Below are 17,415 nucleotides of genomic sequence, written 5' to 3' on the forward strand. Positions count from 1 at the left end.
TCTCAAAACAATGAATGCCAAATTGACCTTATCAGAATTTTAGCCTTTTGGATTACAGAATACTACCCAGCAAATTGTCATTCAACCTTTGGAGCAATATTTTCTCTGTATATCATTACCCAGTTAATTTTCAGCACACTATACAGACTAGTCAATAAGTCTAACTGATTCTCTAGGCATTCAGAGAGTATTAATTTCCATGCTTTCTAATCATGTACTATATTTTGAATTGTCTCTTTCAGAATTACATTTGCTGGAGGAATCACCTGGTGTGTCCCTGACTCCCCGCTTCGGTCTCCGTGACCTCACCAACTTCTCAGGCTCATCTGGCGGCGGGCAAAGTAGAAAGATCTCATGCCCAATGTTTACAGTTGAAAATAAAGGCACCGTTGCATTGGATGCCAGGAAGCGCAGATGTACAGTCACTGTCAGTTATAAGGAGCCAAACTTAAATGGGTATGTACTCCCGGTTATTACTCTTTTCTGACATTAAAGCAATGGGTTGCCCTCCAGTTTTTTGAAATGTTCATATTTTGCCCTGCTTAATGTGAACGGCTAACCAGACTTATTTAGGTATGTTGTTTTGTAAATGTTGGTGATTTAATTGGTGCTTAATTTGTAATACATTAAGTGCCAAGGCCTTACCCGGAAGGCCACTGCAGCCTGCATCACCCACTGCCCCTGCCAGTGCTCCCAGTGATAGTACCAGTATAACATCTAACCATCGCACTCCAACAAGTGTGACAGTTCAGACTATTCCAGGCCACACAAACTATAATAATGGCATGAGAGGCTGGTATTATTCACTTTCAATGCAAAATTACTTATTAAACATAGTTATGCGAATCTAAAGAGTTAAGTGTCACCTTGTGGTGTGGATTGTCATTAGAACCGCTGCTGCCAAATAAGTGCCGGTGCAGAGTTCTGGAAACCACTGGCTCAAATTAAGCACTGCGATTAATGAAACAAATGTTAAATTCCAGTTAATGATGGATTATTTTGTTCCTTGCCAACTCTCCTTTTTTCCTGCCCCTGAGTATTCTGCCTTTTTATTTTTTTGAGATAAAATGTTTGAAGTCTGAAATACACATTTTAATTTTATCCCATCTGGAAGAATGTGGGATGACTGACATAATAAAGTTGTACATGAAATAGGACTGGGCAGGAGAGAGGGGAAGAATGATTGTCCTGAAATTGATGTTCTATCATTTTTTTTTCTTAGCCTTTTGCTTTGATTTCATATTGGCCACCAAGGTGGAAAAATTGCTAATGCGCATATTAAAAGTCCATCACTGTTGCAGTGATATAGAGAGTATCTTTGCACCTCCTTGGAGGGGGAGGGGGCAGGTGTGTGTGTGTGTGTGTGTGTGTGTGTGTGTGCGCGCGCACAAAGGATACAGGGATGTTATAGTTAGGATCACATTTTAACGTACAAAACCATAAAAATTCACATGAGTTAGTTATCTCGAGTAACTATAACTCATGCCCTAAGGTAACTAACTCGTGCCTCTGGCACAAGTTCTTGTTACCTGAGATAACTCTATAACAGGTGAATTTCTATAGTTTTGTATGTTTAAAATGTGAGCCTAATGATAACGTCCCTGTAACCTTTGTTTTTTTTTCCAGTGAATTTCTCTGTTTTTTAAATTCTATTTCCTAACTAACATCCCTGTAACCTTTGTTTTATTCAGTGAATTTGTGTTTTTTTTTAGTAATTTTCATTACTGTGCGTTAATCCAACCCCCGTGGCTGTGCGCAATGGGAGTTGACTGCATGGCCACACCCTGCGACCAACCCCCTAACCACCCAATGCCACGCTGCGCACGCGGCTACTCTCTTGGTGTGACACTAGGTGTTAGAGGGTGTATCTGGGTATGAGAGTGGCTGTGGGAGTGTCTGTGAGTGGGTTCATCAGTGTCTAAGTGGGTCTGTGAGTGGGTGCATGAGGGTTTGAATGGGTCTGTGAGTGGGTACACAAGGGTCTGAGTGGGTGTGTGTGTAAGGGTCTGAGTGGGTCTGTGAGTGGGTGCATGAGGGTTTGAATGGGTCTGTGAGTGGGTACACAAGGGTCTGAGTGGGTGTGTGTGTGTGTAAGGGTCTGAGTGGGTCTGTGAGTGGGTGCATGAGGGTTTGAATGGGTCTGTGAGTGGGTACACAAGGGTCTGAGTGGGTGTGTGTGTGTGTGTAAGGGTCTGAGTGGGTCTGTGAGTGGGTGCATGAGGGTTTGAATGGGTCTGTGAGTGGGTACACAAGGGTCTGAGTGGGTGTGTGTGTGTGTGTAAGGGTCTGAGTGGGTCTGTGAGTGGGTGCATGAGGGTTTGAATGGGTCTGTGAGTGGGTACACAAGGGTCTGAGTGGGTGTGTGTGTGTGTGTGTAAGGGTCTGAGTGGGTCTGTGAGTGGGTGCATGAGGGTTTGAATGGGTCTGTGAGTGGGTACACAAGGGTCTGAGTGTGTGTGTAAGGGTCTGAGTGGGTCTGTGAGTGGGTGCATGAGGGTTTGAATGGGTCTGTGAGTGGGTACACAAGGGTCTGAGTGGGTGTGTAAGGGTCTGAGTGGGTCTGTGAGTGGGTGCATGAGGGTTTGAATGGGTCTGTGAGTGGGTACACAAGGGTCTGAGTGGGTGTGTAAGGGTCTGAGTGGGTCTGTGAGTGGGTGCATGAGGGTTTGAATGGGTCTGTGAGTGGGTACACAAGGGTCTGAGTGGGTGTGTAAGGGTCTGAGTGGGTCTGTGAGTGGGAAAAAGATTGAAAAAGAGAAATTGAGAGAGAAAGCGAGGGAGAGAGAAACAATTTTTAGGCTTTGATGAAAGATCTACTTAGAATGAGATATATTTCTGGACAAATTGAAAAGAAAAACTTATTTGTCAGTTAAAAAGAGCAAGATCGCCTTTCAGTATGAACCTTAAACTTTTGAAGTTTAAAAGAAATTAAAGAACGAAAATGACCACGGGGACACATGGAGTAGAACCCTCAACTTTCAGTGCATGGGTCTGTGACCTTAACCTATGGCCTGGCTCCTTAACTGTGATGCTTCCAGACATACCTGTGACGGTCAACCCACACATGCAATTGGAAAGAAATGTGAATGTTTCATCACTAGGAAGGTTTAACAGTCAAAACACTAGTAAATGAACAAACTCACTGCCAAATGATACCAAGATTTGAACCTTCAGCCTACTGAGTGACAGCACAAGAGTTTGACCATTAGGCTAGAAGTGACTCTGTTAATTCTCTGCATCCAAACGTAACTATAAAATTTGTACCAAACATTTTGCTAGTCTTACTCTTTGACATCATTGTATGGAGAGACTAGTGCAATGACAATCTCTCTCGCTCTCCTCCACCCCTTTGTGAGATGGAAGAGAGACTGACAGGTCCATGGGGGGAGCCTGAAGGCCCTGCGTTTCTAGGCAGCTCCCACGTCCAGCCGGGGGCTGGTATTACTTCCACAAGCAGAGAGCTGTTTTAAATAGTGGCTCCCTGATTGCCGGAGCGATGTTTTCATCTGTTTCCCTGCACGCATGTTTGCATGCAGGGAAACAGAAGAAAACTGCGTTCTGCCAGCAGGACCTGTTTGACAGCTCCTGCTGTCAGAAAGCAGACTTTGTTTGCTTTTGCTTGGTGGGAGCTGCCAACTCCCAAAAAGCAAACAGCCATGTCCCAGGTGTGGCATCCTGGGACATAGCAGGAGCTTGGTCCCCAGGGCCATTAGCTCAGCTCCTTAGGGGGTGTCTACCTACAACAACTAATGAGCCCAAACCCCCACCCCCCAAACCACCTCCCTTGAATCTCTTTCCTGTGACGCCCTGGGGTGATGGCGGTCATTGGGGCTGCGGGTGGCTGGGCGGCTCACCCACATTGGATTTAAACTTGGCTCCTGGGAGCTGGACACAGGTGCCCAGCTACATAATGGTAACTCCGAACCTGGACATGTTTGGTATCAAACATGTCAGAATCATACCCCAATACCGTTGCCAGTATTGGTTACAGAGTTCCATGCACTCTGGGGGCTCCTTAGAGGACCCCCAGCATTGCTCCTACCAGCTTTCTGAGGTTTTCTGGGCAGCCCACGCTGCTTCCACCCCTCAGATGGGTTCCTGCCCTCCTGCTGCTTGACCAGCTCAAGCAGAGGAAGGCAGAACAAAGGATTTCCTGTGGGAGAGGGAGGTAACACCTTCTCTCTTGGAAATAGGTGTTACATGGCTTGGGAGGAGTAGCCTCCCCAAGTCAGTGGTATGCTTTGAAGGGCACATTTGGTGCTCTCCTTGCATAAACCATTCTACACCAGTCCATCGACCTCCAGTCCCTGCTCTGGCACGAAACTGGAAAATGGAAAGGAGACTAACAACTCCCCTGTCCATCACCAGCCAAGGGGTGGTACCTAGAGCTCCTCCAGGTGGCCACTTGATTCTGCAATCTTGGTGGGCAGAGGCCTCTGGGAGCATCTTAGTGGCCAGATCAGGCAGCCCCCAGCTGATAGGTGATCACCTTGCTAGGTGACCAATCCCCCTTCCAGGGCTATTTAGGGTCTTCCTCTTGGGTGGGTCCTCAGATTCGACTTGCAAGATTTCAGCAGGACTCCTCCACATCGTTTACTACTTCTGGCCCCTGGAACTGTAACTGGACCCGCCAGGAACTAACAATCTGCATCCACAGCGACGACTCTGCTTGCAACATTGTCTCCACAGCTCCTTGCAGCGACATTTCCCGGCTGCATCCTCTGAGGGAGTCTTCAGTCTGCATGAGAAGCAAGAAGGAATCTCCCTTGGAGTGAAGGAGTCACTCCCCTGCCGGATGCCAACAGCAACGACGACTAACTGTGTGGCTCTCCTCTCCTCTAGAGCTGCATGGATCCTGCATCACGGGTGGTGGTATGGAGTGGTCCCCTTTGTCCTCTCTGCCAGCTGTCAAACTTTGGAGACTATAAGTCCTTGCCTCCCCACGCAGGACAATACCTGTTGGTATCCCCTTCAAGGTATCTTCAGGGTCCGTGTAGCCCCAGCACTCTTCCCCGTGACACTGAGCCCTCTGCGTGCTTCTTCAGCGACGTGGGACTCCTTTCTAGGTTTGCTGCGTGGGCCTCACCTAGACTCCTGTGCTTGCTGTCTGTGGGTCGCCTGTGCCCGCTGCCTACTCTTCTTGTAATTCAGCACTGCTGAGGGTCACCCGAGACTCCCCTCTGCTGGGTGAGTTCTCCTGAACATTGCTGGTCCCCGGCAGCCCCGCATTTCTTCTCTAACAACATTTGTCATTGCCAAGGCTTCTTGGTGGTTTCCACACCACTGACCGACTGCAATCCTTCTCCCATTGTAGGACATTGACTGCATCATTTCAGGAACTCTAAAGCTGCACTAATGACAGTCTTCGTCCACCGTCGACCTGGTCCTGCATCCACAGACGGGTGGGTAGTGGCTCCTGCCACCACCGAACACTCAGTGAACTAGACTTGGTCCCCTTCCTTTACAGGTCTTCCTCTACCAGGATCTACCTTTAGTTTCTTGCAGTCTTGTCTGGGTCTTTGCATTATCCTTTTCTGAAGTCCTTTTGTTGGGTTTGCGGAGAACCAGATACTTACCTCTCTTCTGCTGGGGGGCAATTTGTTACTTACCTTGTGGGTTTCCTAGTTCTTCCAGCTCCTCTTCACCGATTCCACTTCCTTGGGTGGGGACCCGACTTTCGCATTCTGCTTACTTAGTATATGGTTTAGTCCCCCCCAGGCCTTCAGTATTGTCAATTGTTTTCACTGTCTTGTATTGCATTCTATGCTAATTCCTGACTTCTAATGTACATATACTAATGTGTTTACTTATCTCCAGTAGGAGTATTGCCTATATAGTATTTTGATATTTGTGTTACGATAATAAAGTACTTTTTTTTTTTGTACCACTGTGTGGTTCTTTCATGTGTGTACATGATGTGTGACTATAATGGTATTGCAGAAGCTTTGTATGTCTCCTAGATAAGTCTTGGCTGCTCATCAGCAGCTACCTCTAGAGATCCCGGCTTCCTAGACACTGACTACACCTCACTAATACGGGATACCGTGACCTGGTATAAGGGGATAGCACCAGACCAGCTTCCTACACCATATACTAGGGACTTACAAGTAAGTCAAGTTATCCTAATTGGCTAAAAGGCAATTAAACATACTTTATTTTAAGGCTCAGAGCAATATACTGAGTCCTGATTATCAGGACTCGGGCATTTCAGAGTCATTACACCAGCGCCTAGTAGACAAAATGGGGGTAAAGAGTGCGGATGAACCTGCAAAAGGCTGTTTTCCCACAATCTCCATTAAGCAACTAACACTGTTGACTACTGGAAAAAAAAAAAGGGAACTCCCTATGCAGAAGCTGGTATTTGATGCACTACTATTCAAGGGATGCCATAATAAATCAAACAAGACATAGGTTACTGCCAGCGGCATAAAACAGTATACAACAATTGCAATTTACAATCATTTGGTATTCTGTACATCTGTGGTGGCATCTCCCTCTGTTTGCTCTGTACATCTTATAACGGTATATCCCACGTTATAGTCATCAAGCTTTCCCTTTCCGTCCCTCTGCATTTCGAAAAGCCTTTTTTTTTTTTTTTTTTTTTTTTTTTTTTTAACTTGGTTGGGTTGCAGGATTGCAAAACCAGTGCAATGTGGCCTACCGTTATTAATCTACCCCACTCAGTAAATAAAAAAATAAAAAATAAAAAAATCACTCATGTTGTAAACATGTGCATGCTTGCTGCGCACATCTAGCAAATTATAAATGTTTTCGACTGGCATGCAAGAGCACTATTGTGTTAAGCCATTCTGCATAGCATCGGGAATGGTGTACAGAATTTCTAAAAACCATTGCCAAAGCTGACCGGTTCCAAAGACAAGACCTATTGGGCTTGACAATGCTGGTTTTCCTATGGCCTCCAAGTTCAGTATATGAAGTGTTTTTTGTTTGCTGATGAACCTTAACTGATTGTGTCATGACTGATGGAGTCAATAAAAAGATGTGATTGATGGTTCCTCAGTCTTCCCAACCATAAAGAAGCATATTAGAAAGAGGCACTCTTACATGAGATAAAATACATATATTTTAGGTTATTAGTAAAACAAGTATTTCTTTTATTAATACAAGACAAAATAACATTTTCCACACAAAAATTGTTGCACTGTCAGGCTTTGGTATCTTTGCAGCACCTGAAAAGCATACAGTGTAAAGGGCTGTGCTACGAGACTGACAAACAGCTCTCAAACGTTATAGATGTAGGGTAGAGAAAAGATGTTAGGCAAGTAAATCAGTGCCCCCTTTATGAGTAACTATAGAAATGTTTTGAGGCCTGGTTGTGAGATGTGCACTGGCCGGAATCCCAAGGTCATGCATGAAAGGGAAGCTAAGTTGGTTGACTGCCTCTTTGAAGGGGAGGTCCAATAACTATTATGCCAAAGCGAAAAGGTGCGATGGGCCAAGGAGCATTTTAGTCTTTTGACTAAATACCAACCTTTGAACCTTAGCTTTTTCCTGAATACCCGGCCAGCCAGAACTAGGCTTCTCAGAGAGCTAGGTAGGCCATTTTTGCAGCTGGATCCTCTGGAGACCCCCCCCCCCCTCTCCTCGGGTTGATGCTGATGAGGTACTGGTCACATCTGGTCCCTGCCTCTTCATTAGCCTTCCCAACAGCAAATCTAGCCATAAATCCTTAAGAACACTTCTCTCGCAGTGAGGTCAAGGTTGGCATCTTTGCCAACAGTGTCTCCAGGTTTGTGAACCAGCGTTCATCTACAGTACTTATTCATTGGCCTGCTAGTGCTAGGATGGTCTAATTCCATGAGAAGACATCTCTCAGATACTCTTTTTACTACCCCCTTAAACATTTTTCCAGTTCAAAAACATTTTTGTTGATGACACACAACCAATAACTAGATCTCCCTGAGGTGGACACTTTATAAGAAAGGTCCCAGTCTTTGCTGAGAGAGCTCATTTGGTTAGTCATAAAGCTGCAAAAAACCCAAATATTCATTCAACTAACATTGACGTAGGTTTCTGAAAAACAAGACTGGCACCATGTTTACCATCACAGATGCACTAATTGAGATTGTGCTTCAGGCACGGGAAGGTGTCCGCTCCTGCTGTGACCTCGTTCACCACCATGAAACATAGACTGGGTTTGAGAACTATGCTCTACTTTTATGTCCACCCAATGCATTAAAGAGTGTTGGTCTATGCTTCATTCTTTAAACTGAGGGAGGATATCATCCCAACCAGTCCCCTCTGATATGAAGTCTAAGGTCTTTGTCACTACAAAAGCAATGTTTTGCGTCAAGCTTTAAGATCCACTAGTGCCACATATTTTGTGAGATCTGATGCCTTACAGCCTTGCGGCATATATCTTTGCTTAAGGTGCCTAGCTTGTCATAAGCAAAGAGAAGGCGCGCTTGTGATTTATTGTTAGGTAGAACAAATGCAGCTAAGCAGCCCATGCGTAACACCTGAACACAGTTGGTGCAGGTTTCAGCTCCATTTGCTCTGGGATAATATGAGGAAACCTTTTTTGTGTGTAGTTTCCAAGCTTGATAAGTTACTTTACTGATAGTTACTTTTTGGAGAAAAGGCAGGTGGCTCCCTGGAAAAGAGGCGTGCACTCCGAGTACATTGTTTGGCTTCCTTGTGAAACTGTTTCACCAACTGCCATTAGCTCAACAGGGACAGCAACAACAGTTTGCTCTTGTATAGGCAAAGAAAGCACCCAACCACTGCAAAAAAGTGTGTTCCTGATGCATTCTGCACAAGACCCCAGTAGGGGGAATAGGTGTCGGTCTTTCTGTGGATTTTGCAGGGAAAAGTCTACACGGCAGGTTCTTCTGAATATGTTAGGCTATACCCTGTCCTAGAAAAAGCCACTCTGTGCCTCTCACACAAACCTATTGATGAGTGAGATATCATTTTCAGCCAAGGCAGTGTGAGAACTAGTGTCTATCACGGACTTTAAAAAAATGTTGTTCCAGGTACTCCCTTGTGCCAAAAATAGTGTGTGGGGACTTTGCCAGTCCTAGGCTTACACTTTCTGAACAAGTTGTTCAAGAGGGATTAATTCAAAATGTGACCGTGCAAGAGGTGCTCTTAGAATTACTTACATCACCGGACCTTCAGGATGCCTATTTCCACATTGGGATGGCACAGCACCCAAGGTAAAACCTGAGGAATATGGTGAAGATATTCATATTAATTCAAGTTTCGACAGTAGTGTCTACTGTCAACATACTAGCAGGGGAACCGTTCAGACTGTCCTGACTGCAGTTGGCAATACCAGACAAATCCTCCTTAGCTTATCTCAGCCATTGCTGTAGTCACCTGTAAAATAACTGGTTACATCAACTTATTTGAATTGAGAGTGGTCAGGTTAGCTTTGAGGGTTTTTCTGCTGAATTTGTGAGACAAGTGTCCCTTGGTAGATAATCTGCATCATGACCATGTTTGAACAAGCCATGAGTAGGATATAGTCTGCTTTGTGACAATTTGAGAAGTTAGATTGAGGATGATTTATTTGAGCAAATGGTCATTTTTTTCAATGTTTTGTTCTGGAGTGAGCGCATGGATCCTCTTCAGATTGAAAGAGTAACATTGCAATATGATGTATATGCACTATCAGATCAAGACCCGAATCCGTGGAAAGTCATCCCCCAGTAATTTCTGCATGTATTCACCAGATCCAGAGTTGTTTTTCAAATTGCTACATGGCCACCTCATGGGATTCATGCTTGGTCAGTAACTGAAATCAAGGGATCACTTTGTGTGTCCTCTGAGGAATATTGCACCTGCATAAATGCATGGTTGCTTTTTATGGCACTCCTTTATCTCTTCCAGTGGATCCACACAAAGCCACCTGGTTACACCACAATACTCCAAAACGTTTAAGCTCCAGACTGCCTTGTAAGGAATCTGCAAAGCTATCCTAACCCTCAGTTTGTGTTTGGATGTTCTGTCATAGACTCCTTTATCCTTGCGACATCTATTAGGATTTTAGATACTATGAAATTTCCCCATAAATATGGAGAAGAGCATTAAATACAGGAGTACTCTGAGATTGAATGGCCCCACTCTTTCATGGTCCTTCCTCCAGAAAATCTAATTAACGTCCCTTCATTTATACCTGATGGCGTGAATTGAGAGAATAGTGGAGGAGATAAAGATGATGGCAAATATGTTGTCGACGTCCCCTCGCCGTAAATGAGACGCAGCAACACATGCAACCGCAATTCAAACTCTTAACTTCTTTTTGCTCAATAAAAATGTGTTCCCACTCTCCATCCTACCTGTACAGATTTCAATATGTCTAGAGGGAGGCATCTAAGGTCGAGGTGTGCAAGAGTATTTACAATTTTACAATGAGCAGCTTGTTCTTTTCAGTTTCTAGTAGTGCTAGTACATTTTTTTTTTATCATGTTTGCCTGAGCCCTGCTTTTACCCTACTGCCGTAAATTTAATTTTACACAAGGCTAAGGCCTTCCCTTGCCTCATTCTGGTTTTGCTAATGCTAAACAATAAACTACAGAGCATAAAAAGACAGCCAGAGTATTTAAAAAAAAAAAACACTAATGTTTTTAGGTTTTAAGTTTTCCTGCATGGCATTGCAACTGTCTACATTCCCTTTTCTAATTAATTGTTATCAATTATTTATTCATATATATATATTTTTTTTTATAGGAAAACTTTACAATGTCAGAGTAACTAAGTCAGAATTACAAAGAATGTGTGATTGTCTATTTTTGGTGATGTACTTCATATTATCTCAATGCACTTGTTACTCAGCAGTGCCCACGGTATTGGCTTTTGAAAGCTTGAGTAATCCATTGCACGGTAGAACTCTGTGGGGTGTAAGTGCTACACATGTAGCAGCTGACGCTTGAGACTCTGTATTCTTACTAGCCACAGATTTCTCAAATATGATTTAGAATGTGTCCTTCCAGGGGAGGTCTCGTAGAAAATAAGTTATTTGGTATGACCCTAATATTTTAAATGGTGACCTTGATAATGTCCCTTGATTTTGTTTTGAATAGGAAACTACGAAGAGGCGATCGTTTCACGGACACTGAATTTTTAAGTTCTCCCATTTTCAAACACAAAGATTCAAAGCGCAAGTCTTTCATGAGGAAATCGCTGACCAGATACAACGAGGCCTTTGTTGGGTGTCGTTAAGATTCATTTTACTTATACTAGCAAATTGACGCAATGTGTAATTTGCCAAATGAGGGAGAACTTCTGGAATAAATGTTTTTAATCGCTCTTTGGAAGAGGGGCTTTTCCATGAATTCCAACACCTGCTTCAGATCTACATATTCTTCACCACTGTAAGATGCACATACAGGCATTTGGATTCGTCACATTTGTAAACTTTATTGCAAGAAACTTTGTCCCTCTGAAAACCAGTTTTACTTGCACACACAAAAGGGCCCAAAGAAGAGCCCGTAAACTGGTAAAATCCCAAATGTTTGTTCAGATGTGGTAAGTGTGGCTATTAAATATAGATCTGCACATTTCAAAGATTCAGTGATCTTCAGTCGATACTTTTATAGAGCTTGAACCGACATAACAGAATCTTGAGAGCATATTCGATCAGGAAGGCTACATATTTAATTAGATTTACAACACAAAATGGTCACATCATCCTTTCCCTCTATCACCATCACCTGCTCCTTCTACCTGTTGGAAGGCATAGTGAGATAGATTAAAGTATTCTGAAAATGAAAGCTGCTTTTTATGCAGCCATCTATCTGCTACCTTATGTCTCAGAGTTTTAATATAATGTAAATAGGTGTTTTGTCTGATGGTCATGAACTTTAGCTTTATGTGGGTGGTATTTTGTTTTTCATGCACAATTTCTTTATGACAAACATATTTTTTCATTCCCATACAGAAAATATACCCTTGCTATAAGCAGAGCTAGAGTGATTGTACGTGTTGTGTGTTGTGTAATTGTAATTTAGATCAAATTAATGTGGTTGAGCTAATGTTGTATAGTTTACATGTCAGTCCATCTTTTGATTTATATATTTAAAAAAGCACATTTGAATAAGGATAAGAACTGTTGTCAGTTTCTTTCATGATTGATTAAATGTGAACTTTGTTCCTTTCTTGCACCTGTTCACAAACTGTTGAAATGTAAATGTTTTTTTATTGTATTTGACATCACTTATCATTGTGAAAGCCTTTTTAATAAAAATGTTTTTGTGCTATGGATGCTGTGGTACTTCTCTTTATAAATGCTTTGTGGTAAAACGGTTCTAATGCATTTTTTTAAATATGGAGAAGACCACCAGTTGCCTGGCCTCTCTAGCTCTGAAGTGGAGTTGGCCACTGACTGTTATTTCTCCTCCGACCACCCTCTCTTACAGTGTGGGCGGCTACCTTGGGCGTGATGTCCATGGATATGCTCTGACCTAAAAATTAAGGTAAGGGCCTGATTTAGATCTCAGCGGATAAGTCACACCTTAACAATGGTGACTGATCTCCTGTTCACCGAAATGTAAATCCCATTATATCCTATGGGATTTATATATCTTCGGACAGGATATCTGTCACAATTGTGGTGGAGTAACTCGTCCGCTGAGATCTAAATCAGGACCTGCGTGTGATTTGGTATGAGTGTAGGAAATATACTGTTGATGGGATTCGAATGAGATAGAAAAATCTTGCAACCTGGAGATATGTTTTGGAATATTGCAGAGGTGCTGCAGGTCTGATGGCTCTCTGCTGCGTATGTGTAGACTATTGGTTGGAGTCTTGCTGAAACCTTCCCTTAGACTTGGCTGTTATTGTCTTTGGTTAAGGGGTTGTCCTAATACAGTTATACTCCAGCTGGGATTAGACCTGGAATATTGATGAAAATTGGCTTGATCTTTCCTTAGTTACAAACAGCATGCATTATTTACCCTTGTCAGGGAATCTAATCCTTTCTGTGTTGCTGAGAAGCATTAGTCATGCCCCTGTTTCCCTGTCCCAGTGTGTTCTCTGACTCCCACAGGCCTGGTTATGAGGCTTCCTTTGTTGCCATAATCTGAGTTAGTGGTTGCTTTTCACACATTTCTGTTCACTGGTGTTGGGTTCTTCAGGAGGGTATGTGGGTCCCCGGCAGCTGGTCTGTCTCTCCTGGCTATATGATGATTGACAGGAGGGTAAGATGCTGGCTTTGCCCAGTTGCCCATGAAAGTGCCTGTGAGTGCCTTATTTAAGGGTAAGAGTGGCTCCGCTGAAGCCTGCCCTGGCTGCAGAACGTCGGCGGGGGTGTTTGTTTTCACTTCTCTTAAGGGCAATTATAAATTAACAGCTTCTGTTGCCCTCATGATTACCTTTTGTAACAGGAGAAGGCTTCTCTGTAGAGGGACCAGGTGGCGAGTTACGGCCAGTATCAGGTGATGTCTAGGCCACTGTGGAGCTGGAAGGGTACCAAAAACACACAACATTGCTTCCTTGACATGCCTGGATCTGCGGCAGTGTCTCCAGTGGACCTGGGAATTCTGACTACATTGAAACCGGCTCAGAAAGTGGATCAGTGAAACAGGAGGCGGGGTCTGGGGCTGAAATTGAGGAGTACCTTGATGTCCACCCAGCCTCTCCTGATGAGAGTGGGAAGATGTGTGTGTGGGGAGGAGTTAAGGGAGTCTAATTTTGACTTCTTGTTTTTCTTTTTGGATTTGGACCTAACTGATGAATTTGGATGGAATGATACCTTATCTCTGGATTGGTCTCTTGACCGAGAACGCATCTGCAACTTCAACTGGAGCTACTCTGTATATGTTTTATGGTCCTGCATGGCTTTCTGATTCATCTAAGAGTAATTGTCATGCGAGTAGCCCAGAGACAGACCTCATCCAGGTCTGTTGCTACCATCTGTTTGTGGCAATCCTAAACCATACAGTTCTAGGGAGCATCAACTTTCTTGAACACTGGAAAGGGTTTGCTTAACATTCGGCCCGGTGACAGATGCGAGGGAGCAACCTCTGGAACTGCCTCGAAAGGAACGGAAAGAAAGGGGCTGTGGTTGACCTGTGGAGGTGGCAGTTATATTGTTGCTCCAATGTCACTTCTTGGGCGGAGCAGCACTGTTGCCCACTGGCACGCAGGGGAATTGCTGAGAAAAGTTCCTGGATCTAGTCTGCCACTTAGGCGTACACACAAGGTAAGGAATCTGCGTTTAGAGAATTTCCCCCAACATGCACTGTGCTGTCATCAATGATGTTATTACAGATGTTGTATTGATGTTATCAATGGTGTCATACAACGTGTTATGAGTGATGTAATATGTGAGGTGACTAGCACTGCATGGTGAGAAAGCAGTAACTTGCATTGTAACTGGTGAATTTTAGTAGTTTATGTTGAATTTTAAATGTAACCTTTTAACTGATATTTTCCCCTAACTATAACATCATTCTAGCCTTTGTTTTTTCCAGTGAATTTCTCCGTTTTCAAAATTTGAAGTGGGGAATTACCATGCCTAGCTATAACACCACTTTAACCTTTTGGTTCTTTCACTAACTTTCTTGTTTTTAATGTAAAGTAGTATTTTATTACCATACTTAACTAGGCCTCTTATATGTCTTTCCCACATGGCCTCTTGGACACACACTGATTTAATGAATGTTAAGAACAATTCTCGAATATTAGAGAAAAGCTTTATGAGAGGAACTGCAGAGTGTATTTTAAGTATACAGACCAAACTAGACAGATGGAATCAGTTATTATGATTTGTGATGCAGAGTGAAGTATGAGAAAGATTGGGTTGCCCCTGGCAATAATGGAGAGTTGAGTGCAGCTCAGGATTCATAGTTGAATGCAATGTGATGTGTGTGTTGTAGGAAAGTATCTTCTTTTTGGCATGTTACCCCCGATTTCTACCTGATGTCAGTGTGTTTTTGACTGTGTCACTGGGATCCTGCTAGTCAGGACCCCAGTGCTTATAGTTTATGGCCTGCTTGTCAGTGTTTCACTGTTTTCTAAATTGTCACTGGAGTCCTGCTAACCAGAACTCCAGTGCTCATGCTCTCGGTTTCTAAATTTGTCACTACAGTTTAGCGACTCCATATTTCACTCCAAAATGGTGCACCATTACCCCCCCTCACCACCCATCCCCTCCTCCCCTTATAAGTGCCTAGTATATGGTACCTAGGGACCCAAGGCATTGGGGTTCCAGAGGATCCTTATGGGCTGCAGCATTTCTTTTACCACCCATAAGGAGCCCATACAAAGGCTTCTTCAGGACTGCCATTGCAGCCAGTGTGAAATAGTGCATGCACTATTTCACAGCCATAGACACTACACCAGGTCACTAATAAGTCACCTATAAATCAGGTCTTCCAACCCTGAAGGCGGTGTGCTAAGTACCTGTGTGTGAGGGCACCCCTGCACTAGCAGAGATGCTGTCACGTCCAGGCCCATTTTTCCAGACTTCGTGAGTACAGGGATGCCATTTTACGCATACACTACATTTAGGTAAATACCTATATGTAGCTTCTCAATGGTAACTCCAAATATGACCATGTAAGGTGTCTAGCAACTGGGAATTGCACCCCAATACTGATTCCAGTATTGGTTTTACATGTCCATGCACTCTGGGGGCTCCACCATGGACCCCCAGTACTGCCAAACCAGTCTTTTGAGGTTTTTACTGCAGCCCAGCTGCTGCCACCTCACAGACAGGCTTCTGTCCACCTGGGACTTGAGCAGCTCAATCCCAGGAAGGCAGAACAATGCATTTCCTTTCGGAGAGTGGTGTTACACCCTCTCCCTTTGGAAATAGGTGTTACAGGCATTTGGGGGAGGAAGGGGGGGCGGTATCCTCCTAGAGCCTCTGGAAATGCTTTGAAGGGCACAGATTGGGCACTCCTTGCATAATCCTGTCTACACCTGTTCAGGGGCCCCCAATCCGTGCTGTGGCACGAAACTGGACGAAAGAAAGGGGAGTGACCACTCCCCTGTCCATCACCACCCCACGGGTGGTGCCTAGAGCTCCTCCAGACTGGCCCTGGGTTTTTCCATCTTGGATTCCTAGGTGGTGGGGCACTTTGGGAGCATCTGAGTGGCCAGTGCCGGCAGGTGACATCAAAGACACCTCCTGATAGGTGCTTACCTGGTTAGGTGACCAATCACCTTCTCAGGGCTAATTAAGGTCTCGCCTTTGGGTGTTACTTCAGATTCGGATTGCAAGACTCCAGCAGGATTCCTCTGCATCCTTTGCGTCACCTACCGTTGGATCAACCACAGAACTGCTCCAGTAACACTACAACCGGCAACAAAGTGTCCAAGGCGACTACTGCAACTCTGTAACTCCATCTCCTGCCAGCAACCGCAACAGTTTCCAAGTCGTGCATCCTCTGAGGACTGCCTGTCTTCAGCCTGCACCAGAAGACTTGAAAGAATCTCCCATGGAGTGACGGAGTCACTCCCCTGCTTCAGCAGGCACCTCTGCAATGATGACTGGTACTGTGGGTCCCCTCTCCTGACGACGAGCGTGCAACCTGGAACACAGGTGGTGGACTAAAGTGACCCAGACAGTACCCCCCTGTGCACCGCGTGATTTGCAGCTCCTAAGGCTTCTGTGCGCTTTTCCAAGAATTACTTTGTGCACACCCCAGCCCAGGTCCCCAGCGCACTATCCTGCGACGATCAGCTCCCTGAGTTGTTTTCCGGCTGTTTGGAATCCCTTTGTGTAGTGCTGCAACGACCGCCATGTGCAACTCCTTTGTACCACAAAGGTCAGTCAGTGAAGTACACACAGGAAAGAACCACACCAGTGTTAGGAAAAAATGTGTAACATTTATTATAACATAGACTCTAGAACTAACTTTGTTATATCTTCTAACCGGAGATATGAGCATACAAAAACATACTTGGCAACAGGTAAGAAAAGGTGTAAAATAACATGGGCTCCAAAGGGAAGAGGGGGGGGGGGAACCATATAATAAAAAAATGGAATGTGAAAACCACTTCCAACGCACACTACCACCCGAGGATACCCCGAACACTGGAGTACCTACACCAGGGAGCCCTGGTACATAGGGGTGAAGTTGTGTCAGAACCTCCCACAGAAGTCGATGGGGGACCTCGGTTGTCCAGCTGCTGTCACGACCCATGGACCAGGTCAGTGAAACCCAGGCATGAATTCCGGAAGAAGAGGACCTAAGGTAAGAGGGGACAGAGTCCAGACCACTTGGAGGTGCCCAGGTGGTGCAGGAGGGCAATGCCTACCCTTCTCAGATGTTCTGTAGGATGTGGGGCGAAGAAGTGCACCTGTGGAGTCCAGGCGAATCAGGAGGATCCCAGGAGTTGTCCACAAGTTGTCCCATGCCAGCCGTCTAATTGCAGAGGGGTCAGTGGTCAGCAAGACCACCAACAAGCCTTGGCAAATGCAGAGAAGCATTGTATGGAGTT

The 17,415-nt window shown here is 44.5% G+C and overlaps 1 protein-coding gene across 2 annotated transcripts in view; it reads left to right on the forward strand.

Annotated features, from left to right (window-relative positions):
• The window catches only part of SGO1 (shugoshin 1), an 85,427-nt gene extending 73,199 nt beyond the window's left edge, over window positions 1–12,228 (forward strand). For both annotated transcript variants that reach the window (XM_069212062.1, XM_069212063.1), the window contains 2 exons: window positions 243–456; window positions 11,049–12,228. In XM_069212062.1, the coding sequence (XP_069068163.1) occupies window positions 243–456; window positions 11,049–11,187 (353 nt within the window). In that variant the 3' untranslated portion in view covers window positions 11,188–12,228. The remainder of the gene's footprint in view (window positions 1–242; window positions 457–11,048) is intronic.
• Window positions 12,229–17,415: the final 5,187 nt, after the last annotated feature.

This window comes from Pleurodeles waltl, chromosome 10 (genome assembly GCF_031143425.1).
Source record: "Pleurodeles waltl isolate 20211129_DDA chromosome 10, aPleWal1.hap1.20221129, whole genome shotgun sequence".
NCBI lineage: Eukaryota > Metazoa > Chordata > Amphibia > Caudata > Salamandridae > Pleurodeles > Pleurodeles waltl.